The 14,694-nt window shown below is 34.7% G+C and overlaps 1 protein-coding gene across 5 annotated transcripts in view; it reads right to left on the bottom strand.

The window, feature by feature from the left end:
- Positions 1-6,073: 6,073 nt before the first annotated feature.
- LOC134842891 (apolipoprotein D-like) overlaps positions 6,074-14,694 on the bottom strand; it is a 62,662-nt gene continuing 54,041 nt past the window's right edge. For 4 of the 5 annotated variants that reach the window (XR_010162566.1, XR_010162567.1, XR_010162568.1 and 1 more), the window contains 2 exons: positions 6,835-6,968; positions 6,074-6,418 (listed from right to left, as the gene is read on the bottom strand). Coding sequence is in view for 2 of the 5 variants with exons in the window: in XM_063859403.1 (XP_063715473.1) it covers positions 6,191-6,418; positions 6,835-6,968 (362 nt within the window). In the remaining 3 variants the exon portion in view is untranslated. Of the gene's footprint in view, positions 6,419-6,834; positions 6,969-8,662; positions 8,778-14,694 lie in introns of those variants that run through there. The other variant, XM_063859405.1, reaches the window with a different exon arrangement.

The following is a 14,694-nucleotide window of genomic DNA, read 5'->3' as shown; positions in this document are numbered from 1 at the left end:
TTATTCCAATACGTAGTATCCGATTTTTATCGTGTAGATCATATGTTAAACATTCGTGTGCGCCGTGGAGCGGATATTTGTCGTCTAATTTTATATGACAATGGTACCTTTTAAGTTCTGCTTGATGTGTTCGATTTGTTCCTTTGTTTGTGGTAAATTTTAATCAATTGAGTTAGTTTTACGGTTGTCGGGTTTAAGATGTAAGAGTCTTTCAATGTTGCTTTGATAGAAAGATTCGTGATCGGGACTATTTTTTTTCCATTTGAGACTTGGGAACAATGTACTTTTTTTTGTAAAAATTTCGCTGTGAATTTATATCCTGTTAAGGTTGTAGCTCGGGCTTCGAATAAAGTGTTGCTGCTATATTTGTTGTTTCAACTTCTTGTGATTCTGATTCGCATTGAGTTAATTGGTTACTTGATTTAGGGCGTATTTGTGTAGTGTTTTTTGTTCATTTTCGCCACCATCATAATGTGTAACTAATATGTCTCGTGGTGGTCCTGTTCGAGTGGAGGGATTTTGATGGGATGTTGGTTCTAAAAAAACAAGAGGAGGAAGGGTTTTCAGTAAAAAAAAACAATAAAAGATATATGTGTAGGATAATCCCGAACATAGGTTAAAGATTAATTTGTATCAAAGTGTCTTTTTTGTATATCTATCGTATTTATAGATAAGTTCTGTTGTGATGAATTAGGGAGGTAAAGAATATGCTGTTATATTTGGTGAAACTAGGGGTTGAGGGTGATAGAATAAATTAATTATTTTTTTACTGTTATTTCAATTTTAAGTGTTAAATTGTTTTAGTGTAAGAATCTGTATATTGTGTTTTGAATGTCTTTGTGAATATCGTGTCTCTGTTGTAACCTATTGAGTGCCCAATAATTTATTCTGTTGCTATCAAAATTGACGAGTTTGTTCCAATCTAATCGTAGGGGTATATTATTGGTTAACAGGTTTCTTTATCTATCATCTAAATTTGTAGGGAAATTTAGTGAAAATGTTGTAGTTGGAGTTTGACTTATTGTTGAAGGGGTTGAAGGTAGTCATAAGGTTTCTGGTATTTATCAAGCTGTATCGGATGAGATATATATAAAGGGTAGTTTCCTAAGTTTGGCTCACATTGAGTGAAAGCTTGTGTCATCCAATGTGGGAGAGGTTGTGTTGAAGTTGGAGGCTAAAGGGGTTTTCACGAACTTGTTCAGATGTGGAGTTGATCCTGAGTAACTTGATGGTATATTTTGAATACTTTGTTGTGACAGAGTTTGCAATGGTGAGGGGCTGGTTACTTTGAATTGTGTTAGAGGAAAGGTCTAGAGGATTTGGGGATGGTGATGAGTGTATATTAAAACGAGCTCTGGGTGTTGCAGAAGTTCTATTTCGTCTGGGTTGGATTATATGTCTATCATTGTAAATGTTTGATTTTGGTTTTGACTAGGATATCTAGTTCTTTTAAGGTATTGTTGGGTAGATGTTGTATGTTTGTTCGTATTGCGGTTCGCTTAGAGGTACGGGTATTAAAAGTTTTTATAGTAACGCGTGTCTTTCTTCGAATATGTAGGGGTTTTCTCAAAATTAAAGGCGTATTGATTTATTTGACTAGACGTTGGTGTTGTTGGAAGTTGCTGGGACATCGTAGTCGGTGGGGGTTGTTGTGTTGGTTGTTGATTAGCAATTAATGTTCTATAAAAATGATTGAGAAGATTGTTGTGCTAGTGCAAAGGTGATTATTGCCTTTTTTTATACATTCACATATTGTTAACATTAAGGAGAATAAAAGGATGAAAAAGATTATTAAAAGAAGAAATATGGTTGAGACGATTGAAAAAAGTTATGTTATTATTATCTTGAGAAGTCGGACTGAGTCGTTACTGAGTTAAACATTGAGTGTGGTCGGATTTTTTATTGATTTTTGGCAAGTGGGTTGGATATGGGCAGTTCTTGGTAAAGGCAAGTCTGGAGGTCTGGGAATGAGCTTCTTAATATTTTTATTCATTGGATGATTGGGGATATTCAAGATTATTACCTACTTTAGGCTAAATGATCTTGTCGTATTTTTTCTTTGGGTTTATTATTTATTAAATATTTTTTCTTGAGGGAAACTTTGAGTGTAAATTTCGATAAATTTATTGATTTTTGTACTGGTTGATGGGGGAGGGTTCTAACATTTAAATTTTGTTTATTTCAGTTGTCGAATACTAGCGTGTTGCTTATTTTTGACCTGGAGGCCTTCAAGTTATAGTTTCAGTTGTGTTTGAAGAGAGCAAAGCGTCGGCAGAATGGGTTGATGTTTAAATAGAATCTAATTGGCTGAAAATGAATTGGTTTTTGAAGAAGAAAAGTTTGTTAAGTTTAAAATGTTTTAAAATGTTTAATCAATTGGACAGGGGTTTCTGAATTTCAACTTTCTTTATTCTTTCAGATTGTGGGATGGACGTTTTACAAGTTTTCCGTGGTTGACTTCGGAGTCGTAATGATTTTAATTTTTGCCGTTGTGATTTTTCTTTTGTTTTTTATGGTAAAAATTTTTTCTTATTATTTCGATTTTTTTTGTTTTTGAGGTTTTTTTTTTATTGTTTATTTCTCGAGATTACCGTAGGGTATTTTCAAAATCTGTAATTTTTTATTCTGATAGTTGTGTTGAGCAATTTATATCTTGGTTTTGTTGATGATTATCATCTGAGCTGCCGTGGACAACTTTTAGTCCTGTAAAGGAATATAACTGTGTTAGTTCGCGAAGAGCGTGTTCTTTTGGGTAATATGGTAAAAGAATGTTTCGATGTTGAATTTTTTTTTACCTGAATCAAAAAATTTGTAAATTACATCAGTGGGTTTGTCAATAAATTGAAATGGTTGAAATGGTACTTTTCGTATTGGTGGTAGTTTTTTAGATATTCCTTTTGTGTTAGAAAATTTGGTATTAAAACATATGTTTCAATTTTTAAGTTTGTAGCTGGTGTGAATTGTGAAATATTTTGTGATTGAACATTTTGTCTTTGTAGTACTTGTTTAGCTATTTTCTGGTAATTTTCTAATATTCATTGTGTTTTTTATCTCTGATCAAATTCCATTCGGTGTGCGTTCCGGAGGCGAATTTTAAGATTTGTGGTTGATGAAAATGATCTTCATCATGCGTATGTAGTGGTAGATTGTAACGAACTAATTTTTTGGTAGGTCGACAATAACCTTGTGTACTGTTTGATGAATTAGCTGTAAACATTATTGGGTTCCGTGGTTTTTGGTTAAAAACCATATCATACGGTGATAATCCTAGAGTTATTGTTATCTGTGAGTTATACGCTAAGGCGAAGAATTTAACGTCTCTTGACAATTCAGTATATCTTATATCAATTCCATTTATGATGCATCTGAGATATTCTTGTAGTGAACATTTCATACATTCGTCTAAACCATTAGTCCATGGGGCATGAGACATTCGGAGTTGATGCTGAATGTTATAAAGATGGCATAATGTGATGATTTCATTTTTTCATGATTTCGGTGGCATTATCTGTGACAAGGATTTCTGATAATCCTAATTTTGCTATCCAATGTTTGTAGAGTGTTGTATATGCGTAATAAGCATTACAATGAGGTACAGGGTAGAGGGTTGTATAGTGAGTAAATGCATCAACTATAATCATTATATATGAGTTTCCTTTTAAAGATTTCAGTTTTTTGAATTTATGCTGTTTTGTTTTAGATGATGAAGCTGGGATGAAGAAACGATGATTTGTGTAGGTTAAAGAAACTAACGATAAATTTTTATACTAAGTTGTTTTTTTAAATCAATAAACTAATCATTCGAAAGTTTTGATTTACTGTAGATTTTGGTGGGAACGACTTGTGTTGTTTTTACCAGTCGTTATTGTTTGAATACTAGATTTAGCACCAAATGAGTTCTTGAAGAATTATTCTTCAAATAATTTTCAAGTCAATAAAGGAAAATTCAAGTTTGCAGCATAAAGTATTCTAAATACCAAAACTTTTTCCGGTTTTTGTCGTACAATTATTTTGTAAATTGGTCCGTTTCGTGATCGTTGTTCACAACCTTATCTCGGTCTTTTTGCAATACCTGGTATTTCCCGTATTGTTTGAAAAATTGGCGTAGAATTATTGAGACATAGAGACGTTTCTATTAAATTGTCTATTCCATCTAAGGTTTTTGCAATTTTGCAATTGTCTAATTCTAAGTTACTTAAGGTCTTGTTCGAGACTTATGGTCGCACCAGATGAGTTATGACCTTTGGCCTGTACTCATAGAGTATTTTCAGATAAAATACAGCGTCTGTTCATCACGCTATCTTATTTTCGGCCGGATAGATTCGTGCAACTTCTTAGACTAATACCAATCTTAATCTTACTCTTTTATCTCCTAGTCTCAAAAGATCTAGTGCATACTGGTATTTGCGAGTTAGTCTTGGAGCTTGTCCAAAAGGAGAACAACTGTCGTCCAATATTTATTCAAACTGTTCCGGTGCTGAAATTGCAAGTAGTTTCAGCACTACAAATAATTGTCAGTGTTAGTGATGGAATATGATTGGTTAGTTAGTAATATTTTATAGTGATAGTTTCATCAATATTATAATTGTGAATAAACACTAGTTTAGAACTGGTTCCACATGGCCAAACTGCTTGTTTAGATTCATTGGAGAAGAAAACTTGATCTCATCCATGGTGACATCAGTATAACATTCTTGAACAAAAAAATTAAAACTTGAAGGCGTGCGAGAGCGCTAAGTGTGAATAACAGAAAAAAATTGATCAGGTTATGGGGGAACCGAGAAGCTGACAAAAGATACACTTCATGCAAATTTCTGCTTAATTGAAAAATCAAAAATCAAGGACCTCTCACATCATTTTCGGATGACAACAAAAAAATTAAAGCGATAGCACAGAACCATTGCATGATTGGATTGTCAGGCTACGAAATGTTTAAAATATTTTCAGGGGATTCCAATGGACATCGGAAAAACTTTAAAGTTAATTTAAACCACTGTATTTTGGCCAACAATTAACTGGTTCAAATTCAAAAGAGATAACCTTATATGGATAATTGATCCACAAGTCTTCTTGGGCAAGATTCTCTCTGGGAGGGACAGTCAGGTGGATTACTTTAGATGGATATGATGCATTCATATCATCAAAATTTGCGTATGGCGTTTTGAAACTTCAATATTAAAATACTGAAAAAAAACGAAGTGAAATTATCAGAACTAAGTGCATGACTTATTAAGAGTTATACCATTTATCTAGCTTACGTTTTTTCGTCTGTTTTTGGAATTCAACTTTTTAATTTTTAAAAACGTTCTTTCAACGCCATGTTTTTCTTCTCGCTAGAATTCATAGCGAGAAAAACTAATGTCGTAACTAATGAATTTTCTGGTGAACGAAGAACAGTGTGTGAAAAAATAGAAAACTGAAAGATCGAAACAAAGTTGACAAATTGCTCAGGCGCTGTTTTAAAGTTGATTTTTTAATGTTTTCATTCTGCGTATTTTATGACATTGAATACTGCTTTTAAATACCGAAATTTATGTCAGTTCGATATTCTTTATTGACTTGTAATTTCCGATAATTACGGTTAATTTACGTATGAAATGAAATGTTGTCAATCAACCAGATACCCAAAACCGATCTGCCTCAGAACCGAAACGAGGCAGAAATAGCTTTAGTACAATTAGAGCAGATTAGAGTAAAAAAAATCGTCCAAAACCAAAATTGCTGTTATGAACACCTCAGACCAGCGGCGGATCTAAGATTTTTTTGATGGCGGCGGATTTTTAAAAAAAAAGAAAATTTTGTCGAAAAAAAAGCTCTCCCAAAATTTTTGCGAAAATTTTGACCAAAAACTAACATTTTTACGGCGCGCGCTCTCCCCTCAAAATTGGTATAAATCGACGCCGAAGACGCCTTTAGAAACATTTAAGTTCAGTCAGCCAAAAATGAATATCACAAAATATTACCTTTTGTGCTGGTAGAGGGTCCAATCCCTGAGGGGTGGGGAATGGCGTTTGTTTCCTTTAAATCCACAACTGCCTCAGATTGAGTCACCTTTTTCTAAAAACGGTTCCCAAACAAATGAATTGTTGTTCAAAAATCAAATATTAATTTTAAAAGAAGAATCCAAATATATTAATTCGTGCTAGGAAGTGATTTGCTTCTAAGCGTATAATAGCGTAGATCAGTTCTTCTAGATGCAGTTAAACTGGTCGATCATGTGGACGAAATACATGTGGATGCCCATTCGTTTCAACTCATTGTTGATAATCAGAAGATTGTTGTACGGCAAAGTCGGCTCACGACTGTACACCCACATGTACTCGGCATCTGACCCGTGGGAACACCCGTAGAACACCGCGTAGACATCCCGCTCATAGAGAATTAGTTTGGGCCAGTATTTTTTGGAGTCTAGGAATCCCTTTTAATCTCATGGGTTGACCAATCTCACTTCTATGCCGAAAACTTGTTCAAAATTATCCAAAAATTGCTTAAACTAGTTTTAACAACAGCCGAAATCCCAACAAAGATTAGAGCGGTTTCTGCATTGGTTTATCCTACGATGAAAAGCATTGCGAAAAACAATCCAATCATGACTACATAAAAAATGCTCCGAATACGGCGTGAACTACTGGTGTAATTTGAATCTCCTACAATCCCCCCCTCCATATCACCCCCTTCTTCCCCCACACCCCTTAAAAGAACCATTTTAAGGTGTGGCCATGACTCAATTTTTACAGCTAAACATTTGCATGTGGCGTGAAATGGAAAAAACGCCGATAGTTTTCCGAAATCATATAATTTATAAACAAGTGCTGTTTTTTTTAATTGGTCAACCTTAACGCGTCGTCTTCTGAACTGTAGCTTGAATTCGGACTTATCTGCACTGGTATACTCCAGTTTCCCCTTGAGAGCACGAACAGCATAGCCCATAAACCCTCCTCCCTTTTTGACCCACAACCGGTCAGGCGCTATAAGTAATGAAAACGTGATTTAATAATGATGTTTTGTTTTCAAACATTTTGCTTTCGGAAAACCGATTAATGGCTTTAAAATCATTCAACCAATAGATGTACTCGCTTTCTGGTGAAGTTCTAGCGCTAGCCGTGAAAAATTTGAGTCTCCTTCATTTTTTTTCGACCACGAAGCGCGGAGAAACTTTTCATTTTTTATTTTCTTAAATTTCCGCCGCGCAAAATCAATACCAGATATAAACTTCAGGTACGGCAGCGAGACTTGCCTTATTTCAAACGTGGTTAGATCGATATTTAAAAATACGAGACTTTCTTTTTTATCAAAAATTTCAAAGTTTTGATTCTCAGACCAATTTTAGCACATACCATCTGCTTCTTGTTCCGACTTTCGAATAAAACAGAATATTTATGCTTGGTGTGCTTTTTGTTTTATTCGGCAGTCAATTTTCGGCGATCAAAATAATAGTTTGTAGCAAAACATTTTTTTGTTCCATTGAAAATATCGACTTTCCGAAATCAATTTCAAAAAGATATTTTACCTTCGATCATTTTTTGCAACGTTATGGGAGTTTAAAAAATGCCATTTTGGCCATGCTCTTGGTTATTTTAGGCGCGCTTTGAAGGTTCTATCCATAACCCTGAAAGCGTAACGCGAATTATGTGTGTATGGCGAATTATCCTGCCCAACAAAATCGTTCCAAACTGAATTGAGGATCTAGATAATCGGTCGTAAAATTTTTATGCGATTCATATTTTTACACTTGATCTTTGACTTTGTCCAAAAATTGTAGTTTTCAATATTTTATTTTCTCAAAAGCTAATCAATATGGATTAAGGGGCAGTCAGAACAGTCAGGGCTTTGCCCTGATATACGAGCAATCTTGTCAAATCAGAGATCAAACAAACACAAGATTGCTCATATCAGAGCGAAGCCCTGAGTGTCCCGCCGACCTTTTTGGGCTTATGAAGCAGTGTTCGTAAAGAAAAAACTATTTTTTTTAAATGTTTGAGTTTTATATCAATTTGGATCAATTTCTAAGACGGATTAAATCGCCGCGTTAATAGCGCGAAAATATGCGTTAATAGCGCGAAATACATGACGCCTTAAGCGTCCCAAATTGGCAAAATTGGCAATCTTTCAACCCCAGTTTCTTTAAAAAAATTTATCACAGGTAAAATATATATTTTTTTCAATTTGAGCTCAAGACAACCATGCCTTTTGGTCGATAAAATAAAAGTCCGTCAAAAATAGCTAGTTAGAAAGTCGAAATTTGTCGGGAGGAAAAATACTACCCCGAGCACAAATATTCTGTCACTTACTTCAAAAGTCGGAAGAATAATTCGCTGCTCCGGAAATTTTGGATAGAAAGTTTTGTTCGGGTATGTATTGCTTCGTTTACGATCTATTTTGCATGCAAACTTGAGATTCGAAATGTTTCAGACACTATCCATCTTTTTTTATTGATTATAGATAAACAGCTCCATATGTAGCCAAAAAAGTTGGTGAAAATAAACGAGACCCAACACAAAGCCACAAAGCTTGGTTGACCGAATAACTTAAAACAAATAATACCGAAGAAACATAAGCTGTGCGAGGAAAGAAAAAAAAGCATCTACTCAACCATTGCCAACCCGAATAATGCCAAAGAAACGTAAGCTGTATAATAAAACGAAAAGGAATATCTACTTACAATTGCTGCCCCACCAAAGAAACATAAGCTGTGCGAGGAAAGGAAAATGGTGAAGTCTCATTTGTACGGTTACATGTCAGTATTTAGACAACCGCGTATTCAGACTGGTCAGTATTTAGACAAATACTGTTTCAACCAATCAGAATCGAGACAAAGAAGAAATTAATAAATAATTATTATTTATTTTGGATTATTTATGTCTTTTCTCGATTGTGATTGGTTCATACAGTATTTGTCTAAATACTGACGAGTATGAATACGCGGCTGTCTAAATACTGGCTGCACTCCCATTTGTACCAACGTTCATTTGTACCAAAATGAAAAACCGGTCCCATTTGTACCAAAATTATTCAACTCGATTTCTGATTGGTCGAATTGTGAGCCAACGAATTATTAAATTAATTTTCTACTGTTCAAAAAGAAGAAAACTGAACAGCAGAATAGTGACTACCGCAGTCGCGCCAAGGTGTTGCGAGCTTGCCAACAGAGGGTAGGACTCTTTACGAAAATTACAGCCGGTTATCTCACCGGCGACTTTAAGCCAAGAGCTTAAAATAGTCGGCTTAATAGTCTTAGGCCAATTGAATATTTTTGGTACTAACGCGATTGATTTTTTATTTTGGTACAAATGGGACTGATTTGTCATTTTTGTACTTGTGAAGACCCAGCAGGAAAATGTATCTACGTAACAATTGGTAGCCCTAAGATCGGAGCGTTCTAAGAATAATTAGAGTTTTGCTGCATTCTGGTTGGTCGAAAACTCGACTAATTTAATCTACTTAATAATTACCTCCCGGTAAGTGTTAATTAGACCAGAAAAAAGAAACGAAATTGAAAGAAGATATCTCATTTTTTGTTGGGGTGGCATCCCTCATGATGGGGTATGGAGGGGTGTACATTTATCTTCAGATATTTTCAGCAAATCAGAATTGAGTATTCAAAAATCTCAAGAGAGTTTTGAAAATCGCAGAGAAAGCGAATAAGTCCAGGCCGTTAAAATTAATATAATAAAATACACTCCGTGTATTTTTGTCTGATTTACACTACGGCTGGTTTATTGTTCCGACTTTCGATACGAAAGTAACGGAATATTTGTGCTCGGGGTGGGTTTTTTTTTCTTCAGACAAATTTCGACTTTTTAACTAGCCATTTTTGACGAAATTTTTTTATATCGTTCGAAAGCCATTGTTGTCCTGAGCTTAAATTTGAAAAAATATTTCACCTGTGATAGTTTTTCGTAACGTTATGAGGGTTTAAAGATTGCCTTTTTGGCCATTTTGACCAATTTGGGACAATTAACGCGCGATATAATTCGCACTATTAACGCGTAAGCGGAGATTTAATCCGTCTTATAAATCGTTCCAAATTGGTTGAACGAAGCTTATTTGCCATAATTGATTTGTTACAAGGAACAAAATTTATCTTTTTGTACTTTATATGGCGTGTGGGGGGATGATTTTCATAAAAAATTTCAGATTAAAAAAAAAATTTTAATTTAATTTTTTATGTTATTACTGCTGCTCCATAAACGTTACAAGGCAGTCGGAACATTCAGGGCTTCGCCTTGATACGAGCAGTCTTGTTTACTATCTCTCTGCTTAACGAATTGGAATCTGATTAAAATAAAATTAAAAACAACTCCAACTTTAAAAAATCCAATTTATAAGCAAAAATCATTTCGGCAGTTATTCTGAGAATTTAAAAATGCAAAAAAAATTACTGTCTAACTGAAACAACAAAACGCAAAAAAAGGATGAAATTAGGGCAGAAACAAAAACTTTAAAATCGGGCTTAATTTTAGAATTTATATGACAAGGTAAACACTTCAGCACTTTTAAGCTGAGTAAAACTCCAAAAAAGTGACATCATGCAAGCTCTTACTTCGTTTTGCAACAAAAAAATCTGGTAATGAAACCAATGAACTGACGACTTACGAGCTTGCACATCTATTCAAATTAACAAAACAAGACTGTTCGGATCAAGGAGAAACCCTGAATGTTCCGAATGCGCTTCAATTTTTATGGCGTAATTAAAAAAAAATTGATACATAAAATTTTCGCAATTTTCAAAATTTGAGGACTACAGATAAAAAAAAATATGAAGTTAACTAAAATTCAATAACCAAATGCCAATTAACGAAAAAGTTGCTGATATTAATTTTCTGTCACGGGCGGATTTAGTGGCGGGCGGGCGCGGGGAGGGGGGAGGGGGGGTTTTGGGGGGAGTCGGACTCCCCGATCCCCCTCAGCGATTCGACACCCTCACCAACCAAAGGTCACCCTCTGTAATTTTCTATGACATCCATTTTGATCGACAACCCTAAAATTTTATAACTATTTCGTAATTTTTCGTAAAATCACCCCTTTGTAATTGTTTTATGACATCTGTTTTAGGTCGACCAACCCTAAATTTTCTTAAGGCGTCTTCAGCACCATTACATGCTAATTTTGAAGGTGAGCACACATCAAAAAGATGCACCTTTGGTGCCAAAACTTTCCAAAAACTGTCTAAAAATGGTATTTTTGACCTGTTTTTTCTTATTTCACTTGCGGAACAAAAATTTGGTCAAAATAGGGTCCTTATAGTGTTGTGGGAGCGTTCGAAAAATCAATATGGTCGGCTTTAAAAAGTGACAAAATTTTCAAATTTTTGCAAAAATGCGCACCCCTCCACTCGAGAATATCCTATATCCGCCCCTTGTTACATTTGATAATGTTTTTAAGTTTTTTTTTTGCTTACGTTAATACATCAAACGCTTTGTAGAAGCCTGCCAGGGTTGCATTGTTTCCATACAATTGTGACATCTAACCTCTAACCTTCAGGTTATACTAAAAAAACTACGTTTAAAAAATATTACTGGCAAAACTTTCATGCAACAGAGTGATTTGATTCCAAATTCTTTCTAAATTTTAACGTTTACTTGTCAAAACATGAGAAATCCGTACATTACTTCCGTGATCGTGCATTACTTCACAACAATCCGTGCTTTAAAATTTGTTAACTATTTGTTATGTCGACGAAAATGATTTTCCGAGCGCCCCGAAAAGAATATTAGACAAAACTTTGAACAAAAAATTGAGTTTTTTTGTTGCGCTCTCGCATTCAATTTTAGCATTTATTGGCGCTAAAGACTACTTTTACGGTTGGTCGACCAATGAAAGATGTCATAAAATAATACCAAAGAAGGAACCCTTTGGTTGGCAAGGGGTTCGACTTTTGAGTGGGGGTGGCAGTAGGCGTTCGACCACTTCACCGCCCCCCGGCCCTAAATCCGCCCCTGACAGTAACTTCATACCATCAACTTTTTCGTTAATTGGCATTTGGTTATTTAATTTTAGTAAATTTTTCATTTTTAGAGGGGGCATTACGAGGCCAAACTGTGCATTTTGGGAATTATAAACGGATTCCGCAATAAGGACGCTCCTTTTTTTCTTCTTTTGTTCTTTCATTTTGTTTGATCGTTCCGACAAAATTTTAACATGTTCAAGGACTTGTTTCTGGAATCCAGGATCGTACAGACACAAAATTGTGCGCCCATCCAGTCCACAGTTTGGCTTCGTAATGGGGGTTTTAGGCTCTCAAATCTTTAGCTGTAAGCCTCCTACTTTTTTGACTTTTTTGTAATTTAGTTTTTTTTCTGACAGTACAAAAGTAAAAGTGGTCAGTAATTTCCTCTTTACATCAACCGCTTTGTTTGCTATTGGCACATCATTTTGCACTTAAGTGCTTTTAGACATCATTTGTCCAAAAAACTGGAATTATTGTCTTTTTCGTTGTCTACGCAATTTATCTGTGCTATTAAGCATGTTTGTCGGTGTGCTTGCATGTCTGTGGGTAAACTTGCAATTGACATGTTGAAAAGATACGACAGGGACAAGAAGATAATTAATATAATTTTTCTTATCAGTCGATAGAGAACCACAGTTTCTTGGTGAATGTAGTACAAGTTCTCTTTGTTACAAGTCCTATTGCAAAATTAACAATAAAACCCTCGAAACTTTTTTAAAATGTGTGCATAGTTTCTTCTGAGAGAAAATAAATTTCAAAAAAAATCTGAACGTTTTTTTTCGGAATAGAGGAAAAATCGTTTAAAACATTTAATTGAAAAATCGAAAATGATCTGAATGAAAAGAACCTCCCAATGCATATAGACAATCTATTCTGTATCTTTTCTCAAAAACCAAAAAAAAATTTTTAACATATCAAGGCTTTACATTGATACTAGTTGTTTGGCTATGTAACGCATTCAAATTGCTTATTTACTGGCCTTGTGGGGAATTAGTGTGATCCTGATATTTTTTTTTAGAAAATCGTAAAATCCACAACTGAACTTTTTTCACCTCCTAAAACGACGAAAAAAGGCAACAATTGATCAATCTTCTCTCCTGCTTTGGGTTAATTTGTTTTTTTCCTGCTCTTTAAGCTCTTTATCTTGTTTTATGGATCTTTCTTCAGTCAAACATCGCAAAAAAGGTTTAATGAGGAAACTTTGAAAACACGGTTTTTGATATATTTCTAATTTTCTATATATAACAGCCCATCAACCTGATTATTAAAATTTTTAAAAAGTTTTGCCTGGATAATTGGTTGTCTGATATCGCTTGACTTAGAAAGTGACCAACAACAGAATTTACAGCGCAGACCAAGGTGCTCGAGTTCAATTTTGACATTGAAAGTTTCTTTGCGACTGAAAGTTAGCGGCCGAGAAACATATTTAGGTCGAGCACAAAGTCAAAACATGGGCCAATCACAATATGGAACCAGTTCAAAACAAGTAATTAATCTATCTAATTATTTTCTTCATAACTATCGCTGTGAAATACTTAGAACTAACCAATCATGATCCATGCCTAAAACTTACAATAGTTTGTAAGGTTGAAAATATTTGCAGTTTCAGCCAGAGAAGAATAAATTTAACTTAGATATCAGTTGCTCTTCCTCTCCTCTAACCTCGCAAGAATACCAGTATATACTAGATCTATTGAGCCTAGAAAACATAAGAGTAAGATTAGGATCGGGATTGGACTTAGAAGTTGCACGAATCTATCCGGCCGAAAATAAGATAGCGTGACGAACAAACGGTGTACTGTACCTTTATCCGAAATTACTCTATGAGAAAACCACACCAGAATATATGCAGCAGAGTGATGTGATTCCAAACTCTTTCTAAACATTAACCTTAACTTAAGGTGTTTTCCGGAACTTGCTCAAAGCAACTGATGCAAAAAACATTCAAATTCACGCAAAAAAGTTTTCGAAAATGTTCCTCAGATAAATACTTGGTAAGAAATATTAATGTAACTATCAAAGAGCTGTTCGATCAGTGTATGGCTTAACTCGCGGTGATCGTACCTTACTTCACAACAATCCGTGCTTTAAAATTCGTCAACTTTTGTTATGTTGACCAAAATGATTCTCCGAGCGCTCCGAGAAGAATATTACTGCAGGCAAATTTGCTGCAGGCAAATTTTGAAAAAACGTGTCAAAAACGCAGTTTTTGGGCACTTTTTGTAAAAATTTTGAGCAAAACCTTGAGTTTTTTGTTGCGTTCTCCCATTCAAATTTAGTATATATTGGCGCTAAAGGCTACTTCAGAAAAATTTTACGGTTGATAGACCGATGAAAAATGTCATAAAATAATACGCAAGACCACGCCCGCCCCTAAATCTGCGACTGACAGTAAATTCATACCATCAACTTTTTTCCTAATTGGCATTTGGTTGTTTAGTTTTAGTAAAATTTATTTTTTTTAGGCAGGCCTTATGAGGCCAAAAATGCGCATTTTGGGAATTGTGAGCGGATTTTGCAACAAGGACGCTCATTTTGTTCTCCTTTTTTTCACTTTCTTTGGTCATTCTGACAAATTTGTTATTTTTCAAAGAATTGTTCCTGGAAAAAAAATTGAAAGTTTTGAAATTTTCAAGTTTTTCAAATCTTGCTTTCTTTTTCTAGTGATTTCAGAATCCGATTGACCTATTTTGTTATGACTCTCAAATATGCCTGAATTCTGATTTTCGTTCAGTTTTTTTGTC

The sequence above is a fragment of the Symsagittifera roscoffensis genome, chromosome 3 (assembly GCF_963678635.1).
Source record: "Symsagittifera roscoffensis chromosome 3, txSymRosc1.1, whole genome shotgun sequence".
Classification (NCBI taxonomy): domain Eukaryota; kingdom Metazoa; phylum Xenacoelomorpha; order Acoela; family Convolutidae; genus Symsagittifera; species Symsagittifera roscoffensis.
Note: the sequence above shows the minus strand (reverse complement) of the source record. Positions and strands in the feature narration are given on the sequence as shown.